We start from the raw sequence: 12930 nt of genomic DNA, 5'->3' as shown, positions 1-12930 counted from the left end.
AATTTGACTTTCAGATGCACCTACTCTTTGACAAATGTAAAATCAAAAAGATTACAATAATATAAATTAGACTGGTAACACTATTTACGTTCCCATTGAATCTAGCCTGAGCTTATTTTACACTGATGATGTCTGGGCAAATTCACTTGGGGCTTTGCTTTGCAGAGTGCTTGAGACAGTGTCCGAATCCAGCAGCTCCACAATACTGTATGGGGAGCAGTCCTCTAGTCCAAGCTTCCCACACGCCCAACCACAGAAGCCCTTCTCCAGGTCCCGTACATCCTGCCACCACTCGCTGAATGCCCACGACACCTGTACCACCGCAGAGTACAGTGCTAAAGACAGTGCTAGGGGCATGATCAGCATAGGGTAGAAAATTATAAGAAAGGGGCAAATGGTGATCTTATGCCAAAACGTCCGCTCCTCATTGTACACCAGAAAGACATTGTACCAGGTAAGAGTGCCATAGTAGAAAGAGGTTATGAATGACAGCACAAAAATCACAGGGAAACAGGAAATACTCCAAAGAACAACATGGGGTCCAGAGCAGAGCCCCAAACTGCAGTTGCGTTTTAAGCCTTCCCCAGCCTCACACTCTGCATCCAGGCGCTCCTTAGACTTGGCCAGGTCTCGGAGCTCCTTTTCAGTCAGTGTTAAATGAATGTCCACCACCTGACCCTTCTTCTTACCCCTAGTGATTGTGCCGGTCAGGGTCACGTAGCGGCTGTCGGGAGGAAGAGACCAGCCTTCCCCTGTAACACCAGAAAAAACTGTAAAAGTTAAAACTGATGAAATGCTTTTAGGGGCTAATGGGTTGCATATGATTGCTCTAAGTGGATGCTCAGCTAAATGACTGAGGGCTGGAGTGGGTTATAAAATAGAACCAGGATAACAACAGCTGGTTCATTTACATCCTCAGTATAGCAGATAATTATGGTAGTTTGGGCTGAGCAATATAATTTTTTTTATCATGATTTATGATTGAGCACAAATAAAAATTGCTTTCAGTATTATTTTCCTGAACATTAACAGTATGGACTTTTAATTAGTACCTGAATTCTGAACTCTCGGCCAAGCTACACGCTTCTACTGGCAGAAGCTGTACACCTCTTGATTAAAAAGATGATCATTCACGATTATAAATAACTGCATCGCTATTAAGACTAGCACAGTCTTAATGGCAGTCAAGAAAGTCCAAAAATTAACAGAAGCTAAAGTTTATTATTTTAAAATGTATTTCTAAAAGCAGCAATTTAGGCCAAACATATTAAGAGAAAAAAGCCTTGCTTTTCCAGCATGTGACATCATAAAGTAGAAATGTTTTTGGCGTTAAAAATGCCCTTACTATATTACAACTGCCCAAACATCTTGGATTAATCCCTACCTTCATTAGTTGGTGTACACAGGAACTTGGCCCCCTCCTCGAGCTTCTCTCAGGGGCCTCCTCACCAGTCCTGGTCCTCCTCTGATGCCCTCTCGATTTCCGAGCGGTACACGATGATGGACTCAGGCCGTGGCTCTCTCTTTTTCCTCCTTTTCCTCCTCACAGAAGGCCCAGTTTCTGCATTGTCAGTGTGGCTGCCTGACATGTCTGACCTCAGGGAAATCAACTGGGGGCTGCCCTCCCCTTCTGTGTGGGATGCTTCCACTTGAGCCATGTTCAGACTTGCTCAGATGAAATCTCTATAACCCCAGGTTTGATGTAAAAAGATCAAGACTAAAGTAAGTCGAGTGATGTTGCCATGTCTCTTGCAGCCCTGTGCTCTAAAACATGCATGGGAAATAGACTGTAGGGAGGGGGGAAAAGAGAGAGGGGAAATGCCATTAGTACAAAATAAAATCCACAGCAGAATAATCCTGCATGCATGGCCTAGATTCAGTTTGTTTTAACTGATACAATGCAAATGTCATGTGCCACAGGCCTATATAACGCATTCCTACATTGTAGTTAGTCTAAAGATGTCAATAAACGGATTAAACATACACAACATGCACAATGTGCCATTTTGTTTCAAAGACAGGATGTGCTTTGGCTGATGGATCTGCATGACAGCACTAATTTGGTGCCCCATATTTTCTCTTTGCTTATTGGTTGTTTTATTGTATATATAGTATATATAATATTACCAAAAACACACTTGCGACAATTTCCTCAAAAAGAAGGCTAGTCAAATGGAAGAAGAGAGAGAATGGACAAAGCAGCCCGTCTCACAGCTGATCTCCTCCCATAGAAATCCCACCCATGTCCGCTCTTTTGTCTGCAGCCAGTGAAAGGAGCTGCAAAGACGATGATGTTCAGTCTAAAAACAGTCTTACCTTTATCAGACTAAGATGTCACAAAGCGTCGGCATGGATTTATAATTCAATTGTAAATTTGATCCGTGTCGCACACTGCATGGCGGTACCATCACAGTGGTGTTGTGGCTGTTACGTACGCACAGATGCGCAGCTGCGCAGATAGTTTTATGAATAGCGCTATGCCCGCCCAATAATCCATATGTTTTACGCACAACAGCAGCGCAAACACCGCATGTGCACAGCAGGCTCCTTGAGCAGGTCACAGTGTTTTATGTATTTAGATTCATTTAATATTTATTTGTATTTTTATGCACACACTGTTTGTTTTCTTTTACATTTTAATAAATTAATATTTTTTAAATATTTGCAATAATACAAAACATGAGGTAAACTAAATGAGCCTGACTCTGTGGCTCTATATTCAGTCTAGTCCAGACTGAGGCTAACCGCCCAATCGAGCTAAATGCTAACACTTTAAACTGTTAGCTGTTTGTCCAACATGACTGACGACGATTTTCTTACAAATATTGATAGTCTACTTTTTCAATGTGGTAAGTAAACTATATAAACTATATATAAACCCTAATAAACAAAACGGGGTTTCAGTTAAAAACAAAAAAATGTCTTTTAGCCCTTCAAACAAGAGAGCTTTCTCAAAAGAAAAATGAACTCAATCAACAAATTAAAGGTATTACACATAACATTAATCCTGTCAGGATGAATATGTCCATGAACTGTATGATTATGTGCACATGAACAGTTTACAGAGATGATATTGCTAAGGCAAAGTCTAAAATCGAAACAACTAAGACAAATATCAAAACCTTTGACGAAAATATCAAGGCAAAACAAAACACTTTGGCACAGAACAAAACAGTTGTCAAAAGGTAAAGTGTGAAGTACCCTAAAACAAATTTACAGTGGAATGGTAGAATATTGTTTTGCAATTAATGTACCATCTCCTTTTGAACAGTATGAAATCTACCAACAGTCTGGTCATGCATTATGAGCAGACCCTGAAGGCTGAGCTGGAGAGCAAGAGAGCCGCCTACAACCGAGACAAGTGGGCCTTATCTTTTACCTGAACCATCTATTGCATTGCGCTCTGATATTGCATCACTGACACATATTTGAACTGGTTTCATTTGTAAAGGGAAGAGTATGAAAAGAGGATTGCAAGCTACAGATCATCTTTCCAGTCATATAAAGAACATTATTACAACAATCCTCTTGCCCAAAAGCTCCTGGGGCTGCAGGCCGAAAACCGAGAGACTGAGGCAAAGATAAAGAGCTATGATGATTTAATAACATTAAAGCAAGAGGAGCTGGACAACCTCACATGCCCAGCTCCAGTGATCGAAACCACTTCCCTAGAGAAACCATCAGAAAGGTATCTCTTTCAGCCTTTCATTTAATGTTTATATCAATGTCTTCATAATTTGACTGTCTCCAGTGAGCAACTAGAAAATGAGCCAGAAAAACAACCAGAGCAGAAGACAGTAGAGGACAATAGCTCCACTTTACACAAGACAAAGGTATTGAAAAGTAAAACTCAACAGGGCTCATCAGGTGTCAGAAATGTATCTTAGAGCAAATATGAAGTAAAGACAAGACAATATTCCAGGAACATCTTATGTTGTCTGAAGAATATGTTGAAGAAGCACAGACACTACTCACAGAGGAGATTGGGGTCAGGGACTCTCAGCAGACGGAAGGCAAGTGCAGGGTTTATCCTCCCAACTGTATTAACTGTAACTGCACTGACACTGGCTTTGTTTATTCCCCAGGACAATGTCAAGAGACAGAGACTGGGGAGAAGCACCAGGGGGAGAGTGGGCCACAGGATCCATCTCTGGTACTTTTTGTTATATAAAGTTTTTCATTGTTAGAACACAGTCATTTTGTACCACAGAATGGTTTTGTTTTACCTGCTGTTGTGTCTATTCACTTCAAAACCCTCATTTAATTTCGTTTCGACATTTAGTTTGCTGTTTATTTTTCCTAGAGAAACTTTCTAACTTTCATTACCATGCTGCACAGGAACACCAGTGCACTGTGTTGGAAATAGAGCAGGCAATGGAGGTAGTGATGGATGAGACTCCAGGAGAGGACCAAGCTGCAAACCAAGAGGCAGATGAAACTCTCAACTCTTTGAATCAAGCCTCCTCACAAGGAAAAACCCAGCACGAGTCTCCACCAAGAGCTAAACCTGGCCTTGCAACTCCAACATTCCCATTTACGAAGATTTCAAATCACAATTTTGACGAAAAGACACTTCATTAACAGAAGTTTTCCATGTATCTTGTATTTGAAAGTTTAGCCCTGGCAGATCTCCACAGACCTGTGATTCAGGAAAATCTCCTGCTTCCCTTTCAATATACACTCTGAGCCGAGCACCCCAGGCTTTTTTTGGTTTTGGGGCACAAGATGAGGTGAGCCAACAGGACCAAGCATTACACATAGTATTTTGTGCTAATTTTAAAATACATTAAAGAATTATTTTTGCAGTACCCAGCGTCACCTTTTACTAGTTCCTTTTTTGGAGAGAAGGCATGTGCACTCTTAAAAGTTTTAAACTACAAAATTGCACAAACGTCATTGTCTTTTTTTTTCTTCACAGAAAACCACAGACTCTAAAACCTCCATGGGTAAAACTCCTACCAAACCCATTTTATATTTAATTACAATCACTTGCAATAACACATATTCTTCTATTGTTGTGCAGAGTTCCTGTTTAATCAGGCAGAACCAAGTGAAGACTTCCAGTTTTCCTTCAATACCAAGGAAAGCAGCAGCAAAGACAAAGCCCAGGGTGACTTTCCATTCTCTTTTCAACTTTTAATTCAAGAACTCGTTAAGGACAAGCAGTTCTATTAGTTACATTATTATTTTTGAAAGTGGTTCAGTAATTCAATTTGCATTTCAGTTTATATTGAAAAATGTTTAAGAAGTTCACAAAACAGTTCATATTAGGACAATATAAAACACAATGACACTTGTTTAGAATACTGTTACAGGAAATACAGTACAGTGGTTCAATGAATGTACTGTCCTGTGGGCAAACTTTCATGATAGTTAATGAATAAATTATTATATAACCTCATGCATCGTTTTATTTTTATGAATGCCACTGTAAAAACTTGTAGACTCACAATACTAAAGGTAATAACACCACAATAACCCACATCAGGACTAAATTAACTCCTCTGAAAACAGTCAAAATTTCAGTAGTAAAAGCTCTATAAATTGTACAATAACAATCTGTATAGTAATAATTGCCCTTTACTTAAATTTATTTTTGCTGGCTGCTGTGGCAGGAAGGATAGATAAGGGTAAAGGTACTATTAGTAATGCACACAGTTTGACAGTAGATGTGGCCTAGAAACCAGTGTCAACACTGAGTGAGCGCTGTGTCACATGTTTAAGGGATCCAGGAACATATTCACTGAAACTGGTTTGATACTTAGCCAACATTTTCAGCAATGGTCTCATATGAAACCACCACTGGTCCTTTGGCACCCGATGTCTGCAAAACAAAAACATTTTTAATAAAACATCTTAGCTATAGTGCCATTGTCAAGTGTAAATTATACAACTATAGGTTTTTGACAACTTACTCAAAATCTGTTATCTCCTTTAGTTCAGCAACAGGAGTGAATGCAACAACTTTTCTGTTCAATCCAAGCACACATGCAGTGTTTGGTGAGTTGGCAAAAACACGCCCTAAGTACGGAAACAGGAAATGACAGCTAATTCATTCTGTGTCCCATACAATGCGGCTGGATAGAATTATACTCACCTTGTCGGTAATTTTCAGTCATTTTCTGAGAAAGCCACTGCACAGCCTTTACTCCCATTTTGGTACCAAAATTTCTGTCAAAGGGAGAAGGTGCGCCTCCCTAAATGATAGATTCTTTAAGTATAGGGTTGTTCTTTTCATAATTAAGATCAATTTTCTTAGCGTCAGACCTGTTGCAGATGTCCAAGCACATTCACTCTGCAATCAAAGATGCCTTTTCCCTCCGCAGAGTAGAGCTTATGGATGAAGTCTGTAGTGTAATGCTCATGGCAATATTCGTTCCTGTTGACCAAAACAAAACAAAAAAATCAAACCCTGGATACCACAAATGGCCTTCAGTGACAGTATCCCCACTTAAGGAAAATGTAAAAAGCCTTGATGTGATCATTACCGTAGCACTAGACCACGCTGAATGTCCTTCTTCATCTTCTCGGCCAAATGCTCAACATTAGTCTGAAAAATAAAACATTAGAATCCAACTATTTATTTCCAAAAGTATGTTGTCTTTACTTATACCACCTTAAGGTCATGGATGGTGAAGGGATCTTCATAGATGTAAACCGCATCCGCCCCTACAGCCAGACCAGTGGATGTGGCCAGATACCCACAGAATCCTCCCATAGTTTCCACCACAAACACGCGTCTCTTAGTGCCAGACGCAGACTGCTTGATCTTGTCACAGCCCTGACAAAATAAATGTTAATTCCTTCTTTAAAAAAAAGGGTGAATATGATTCAGATATGTAGAGCATTTAAATAAGAGGACTTTTTTTTTCTTTAAGTAATTTTCTGCCAAGATGGTTTAGTGACAAGCTTGGTGTCTGATGGACTAGATCAGTGTTTCTCAAATTATTGTATTTCTTAGAACTACAGTAGCAATGATGTAGTCCAAGTCTAGTCATGGTTAAGCCCTAGTTTAGATCTGGAATGGTATTATTTTAGATCTGTGTTATGTGGAAAGCCAAATCTTTTCTTAATTGGTGTGAGAAGTTCGAGATCCACAAAATAATATATGTATCCTCCAATTCTGGTGTCTAAAAATAGTAACACAGGACTGTATGCCTTTTTGGAACGATTACAGGCCATATATTGTAATACAGTAATTACAGATGGTAGGAACACCGATGTTGATTACGGTATATAAGGAAAACAAGTTGTGGAAATTTCTCTATATCATTGTCAATTTTAAGAATCTGTGAATAAAAACAGCGCTAGCATCAACATCTGAAATAGCCGGGTGTGTTCTTTATTCTAGACTTTTCTTGTACACAAACATCAGTAAGGCTCTGCTCTGTATTACCTCCATAGCTGCATTGACAGCTGTGTCCGCTCCACACTGAGTCTGTTCCTGGGACATTGTTTGCTGATGGTGGCTGGGATGATGCACATGGGGATGCACAGCTCTTCAAAATGACGCCTGGCTTCAAACAGTTCCAGCACACCATGATAGCCCTGAGGGTCAGTGTGTGTTATAAAACCTCTCTATCATAATACTGTATCGATTTATGATCCAATGAATGCTTTAGATGGGTTTACCTCAAAGCCGCCAATTACAAGCAGCGCCGTAATTCTGTACTTGTTGAGTGTGCTGACAATTTTATCAAGGCATTTGGATGGAAGGGATCTAAAGGAAAAGTAAAGATACATTTAGTGTAATATCATAATATGTAATACTACCAGTTTACATCATTTAACAACACCTTTAGTAGATAATTAGGGTGGGACGAGACATTTCCACTAAGACAAAACACGGGATCGGCACATCTTATATATCTTTACCCACACATGCACACACACTCACAATTTTTGGTTTATTTCACTGAATATTTTGTAACACTGCTTTTTGAAACTACTGCTTCTGAGCAGGTGTAACTCAGCATAGTTAACCTTTTTGTCTGAGCTAAACGTGGGAAAATATCTTTCAAGATCATTTTCCACATGTGTGCACAAACATGTGGGAATTGGATTTTGTGGCACAAGATCTTGTCCCAACTCTCTTGGATAGCTTTTTTTAAAACATAAACCTACAATTTAATATACTATAATCATATTTTTGTTTATTCTCACCGTTTTGTCCCTAGTATGGAGCCTCCTTGACCAGTCCATCCTGCGACTGTGTGCCACTTCATCTCACACACCTGAGAGTAAATACATTTGTTGGTATTCACTAAAATATACATTCTAAAGACAAATCAGCCACGATTTCAAATATGCACCTCTCCATCAGCCAGTCCTTGAAAGCCATTATTAAAAGCATAGACTTTGTGCCCATGAGCAATGGCTAACCTGACAGCAGACCTCACAGCAGCGTGTCATCCCTGGAGCCGGTGCCCCAACATTCACTATGGCTAGAGAGTAGTCAGTCCTGGAAACAAAGTCATTTAGATTGAAACATTTAGTTTAAAGTTTAATAACTGACGCAAAGGGTCAAAAGAAACCTAGCACTGACCTTAACTTCAGCTGGTTTTTGAAATGCAAGAAGTTTGTAGATATTCCAGTTATTTTCAAAGCTCCGACAAGAGTTTTTGTACAGTGCATGTAGTTTTGCATTATATTTTATATTTTTAATTAGAAAAAAAAAACCAAAAATACGATTAAGTTCCCTTACCCTCCACGCAGTTTGACAGCTTCAATCAAATCTTTTCTCATTCATAGATTGCTGGACAAGTTTAGTCTTTGAAAAATAAAAGGTGGTTTAGTTGTGTTGATGATGACACTGTGCCTGACTATATAAAACATCAGCTCACCATTTCGACGCACTCCATGAGAGGCAGCCTGACTGCGTGGTTACCGGACAGACCAATCACACAGGCTGGAGTGTCTGGGGCTGCCTCCATCAGGGCTACTACCGCCTCTACGCCCAGTTTACTGCTCTGTACAATGGAAAAGACACTTTTTCAGTTTATATAATGTAGATAGCAGTAACCTGTTTGGAAAATGATAGATAATCATTAAAATCATAGTGTTAAATTCACCAAAATTCTGTCAAAGGCTGAAGGAGTCCCTCCTCTCTGAACATGGCCGAGTACTGTCACTCTGGTGTCGTAACCGAGCCTTTTAACTACCAGCTAAAGAAAAATAAAACAGGAGTGGATATAGAAACATACTCAAGACCACTGCAGTTATCATTTATCATTTTTCATATACATTAACTGCAGTATAAGGGAGATTACTTACATCTTTTATGTAAGTGGATGAAATTGGCTTTCCATTTCTGTCAATAGCGCCTTCTGCAACAATTACGATGTTGAGTCTGGATCCAGTGCGACTCTGTGGTTAAAAACATAATATTAAAAGTCAACCTACTGAAGCATGCCATATTGTTTACAGCTGTATATAAACTCTATATGTCATACAGCTGTAGCTCACCGCCTCTAGACGAGCACACATGCGGTCCTCCCATCCCTCTTGTGGAGGTACCTCAGGAATGAACAGCCACTCTGCCCCAGCTGCCAGTGCTGACACTAAAGCCAGATACCTAATGTGGGACAAAAGTTTAATGTGATTTAAGTAAACACTGTAATTTAATCTGTAAGGTATCTAGAAGAGGCTGATAACAAGCCCAACTCACCCACAGTGACGTCCCATGACCTCCAAAACAAAGGTACGCTGGTGGCTACAATAGAAAGCAAACAGTGTTACTATCATACTGCAATATCAAATACACACTATTTGACTACCCATTAAGTAAATAATCTAAGCCAAGGCAGGCAACATTTTGGGTTAGGTAAGTACAATATAATGAAGGAATAGATGACTTATAGCGATGATATGTTTGTGTTTAAACTTGATTTTAGCTGCTACTAACCTTTGAGCAGTAGTCATAATAGCGTCAACTATCTCCATGATGCGATGCAGAGCAGAGTCAGCTCCTATGGTCATGTCAGTGCCACAGAAGTCGTTGTCAATGGAGCCCACCAGCCCAACAATGTTAAGATGGCTAAACTGTTTGGCCATTGTCTCTGCAATTCTCCCTAGAGGCATCACACATACCAAAAATTAAATGTTTTTATAACTTAATTACAACAGTGACAGTGTACTTTTACAAATTACCTTTCTCAACCAGCTCCTGAAGCAAGCCGCTCCACTCGCTACGGAAAATATTTGCCCCGGTCAGACTGCCGTCCCCTCCACACACGCACAGGTTGGTGATGCCTCGTTTGACCAAGTTGAAAGCAGCTGCCAGTCTGCCCTCGCGAGTGGTGAAGGCCTTACATCTGGCACTTCCTATCACAGTTCCTCCCTGTAGAGTACATACATACACATAAGTATGTCTTAAGCTACAGATACAGAATAGACAGCAGGAGAACTGATTATGTTATCTACAAAATGAAAAGATTTGTGGGCACACCAAAATCTTTCTCTATTCTATATTCACATGTCACACAAGCCTAAAAAATAACTGAAAAGATCAGATTTGGTGAATGAACAAGAAGCGAAGCATTCAATTTGCCACATAAATCTGATCTACATGATACAAAGATATAGTTAATTATAATTCTTTTTTTTATGCCTAAAAGAAACCAAAATTAATATTGCAAATGAAGACAATATAAATGTCACCATAATAATACCATTCTAAACCACAGTAGGTTGACACAGGTTTTTGTACATAGCCCAACATGCAGACAGCCATAATGGAGCAACAATCTATGTTCTGGTTGGGCAATAACATTATCTCTTCTAAAGCAAAATCTACTTTACTAAATTAGGTATACAGGCATTTTGTTTTGTTAACCATCAACCCATTAAATCTGGATATAGCGATATGCAACAAGCTGTTTGCAGTTGGACAAACTAAGAAAAACAACACTTGTTTATAGTGACAACATGCAATATAAGCAGGTGTAACAGTAACAAGCTCAATTCCCCTTACCAGATAAATTCACTTCTAGACAAGTGGATAGATAGGAGTAAGACAGAAAAGAATGTCATAACAATATAAATGGACGCATATGGCCAGTATATGCTGAATAAGACATTACTTATGTAATGGCATGAGCAGTGAGGTGTACTCACTAGTTGGATGATGTTGGTCACACTGTGCCAGTGGGCCAGTTTGATGTTATCTCCTCCATCCACCAGACCCTGGTACCCCTATAAACAAGTAACAGTTCTGTGTGAAATAATAATACGGCTGACTGCACAACAAAGGCCATAAAGAAACAAGGAGACATACTTACCTCATGAATTAGATAGACCTTGGCCCCAACATAAATTCCCATTCTGGTGACAGCTCGCACAGCAGCATTCATTCCTTTTAACACCATAACGCATTATAAATTAGGGCTGTGCAATTAATCAAAAGCTTGAGAGATTGATAGATCGTGAATCAATCATGCCTAATCATCACTGATATGTTTGGAATTTTTGAGCAGCCATTCCAAGTGTTTAGACTTGATTAGATTATTTTTTGTGTTAATTTGTTTAGTGTTCATAATAACAATACTAAAAGTCATTCATTTTGTTTTTGAAAATCAAAATTCAAGAATATCAGAAAAAAATCTTTGTACATTTTTTCCCATATGTATTATACATACATTATAATACCACAAGCCCTCAACTGTAGTAAGCTCCTCTTATGCTATATCATGTTGGTAAACAATCTGCAATGTGCTTTGGGGAAAAAATGTCATATGGGTGATAGATTGACACCTTAGGCATATTTCATATTACTGGGGGATTTGCCTCTGCTATCGAACTGAAATTGACAGCTGATGGTAGATAGCAATTGTTAAGCATTAATTAAAGTAATAAGATTTCACTGATTAGGAAATGAAAACTCTCACTGAAAATGTAACTGAATCATCATTCAGAAGCCTACGTGGTCTATTTATGCCCTTTTCAGGATTAAAGAAACATGCTAAAGTCCCATTTTCATGAAATGTCTTATGCCACTATTATTTCATATGAATGCTAAATTAAGCCATTTGAGTATGCCATAGCGCCCCCAGTGTTAAACACACGCCATAAATCTGTGTTGGAACAAACCGAACCTGAGCCAAAACATGAGCCAAACGTACAGCCCTTGAGATCCTGCTGTGTGCGCATATAGCGCAGAGCTGACATGCACATTAAAGAGGTCACCTTGTGCATCTCCGCCGCTGGTCAACACGCCATGGCTCGCCCAGCTCCAGTCATCTTCAGCTTTCTCCAGGTCTACTGAGTTCAGTCTCTTCATTGTTTCCAGGTTATACTAAAACAATAACACATTCAATACTGAGTTACAAAAAAGCAGGCAATAATTTGTGTTAGTCCTGTGGTTGCGTCCCGTTGTAGCTTGTTGTCCTGGGACGTTAAGACCCAGCAAAGACTCCTCCCATTGACAGAAGAGCTGGAGGCTGTCTCTCTCCGCACACACCGTGCGCCACTACAGATCCACCACGCGCAGGTCTGTGCGTAACGAGCGCGTCGGAGTTTGGACTGCCCCTCGGCGTGCCCTGTTTGTTCAGACCCCTCTGTTTGAGGTTCAGCGGCACGTACTCCACGGATCTACATTGAACCAATGGATTGCGCTAAAAACAGAAACAGGAAACGCTTGCTAAAGCAGGCCACTGTGCCCTGAAAGACTCATGTAAACACATAACGATCATTAACTGTAGGCCCACAGGAAAAGAGGACACACTTTGTATTTTAATATGAATATCTCAGGGATTGTTATTATTCATTAAAGTTATTATGATATTATGATTGTGTGAACGCGTTATAGGGAATTACAGACCACACGTACAGGCTGAAAACATCGCCTGTACACAGCCCCTTAGGTCAAGTTAAACTGCTAAATAGGTTATAACCATAGATTGTATGTATAACGGTATTTATACAGTATATAAG

General features: G+C 39.6%; 2 protein-coding genes across 2 annotated transcripts; both read right to left on the bottom strand.

The window, feature by feature from the left end:
- Positions 1 to 27: 27 nt before the first annotated feature.
- On the bottom strand, positions 28 to 2407 carry tmem169b (transmembrane protein 169b). The gene is given in 3 exon segments (XM_033986940.2): positions 28 to 752; positions 1385 to 1787; positions 2317 to 2407. Coding segments are annotated over 2 exon segments (909 nt in total). The 5' UTR covers positions 1659 to 1787; positions 2317 to 2407; the 3' UTR covers positions 28 to 117.
- Positions 2408 to 5197: 2790 nt separating this feature from the next.
- pfkla (phosphofructokinase, liver a) lies at positions 5198 to 12384 on the bottom strand. Its single transcript, XM_033986567.2, is given in 26 exon segments — positions 5198 to 5824; positions 5916 to 6021; positions 6098 to 6197; positions 6268 to 6379; positions 6489 to 6550; positions 6617 to 6781; positions 7397 to 7436; positions 7438 to 7457; positions 7459 to 7548; positions 7633 to 7720; positions 8164 to 8234; positions 8313 to 8408; positions 8410 to 8461; positions 8535 to 8606; positions 8705 to 8727; positions 8729 to 8770; positions 8844 to 8969; positions 9072 to 9164; positions 9274 to 9366; positions 9466 to 9574; positions 9668 to 9712; positions 9905 to 10070; positions 10150 to 10339; positions 11116 to 11193; positions 11280 to 11353; positions 12184 to 12384. Coding segments are annotated over 26 exon segments (2355 nt in total). The 5' UTR covers positions 12278 to 12384; the 3' UTR covers positions 5198 to 5676.
- Between the last annotated feature and the right edge of the window lie 546 nt (positions 12385 to 12930).

This window comes from Periophthalmus magnuspinnatus, chromosome 21 (assembly GCF_009829125.3).
Source record: "Periophthalmus magnuspinnatus isolate fPerMag1 chromosome 21, fPerMag1.2.pri, whole genome shotgun sequence".
NCBI classification, from domain to species: domain Eukaryota; kingdom Metazoa; phylum Chordata; class Actinopteri; order Gobiiformes; family Gobiidae; genus Periophthalmus; species Periophthalmus magnuspinnatus.
This window is presented reverse-complemented; position numbering and strand designations above follow the sequence as displayed.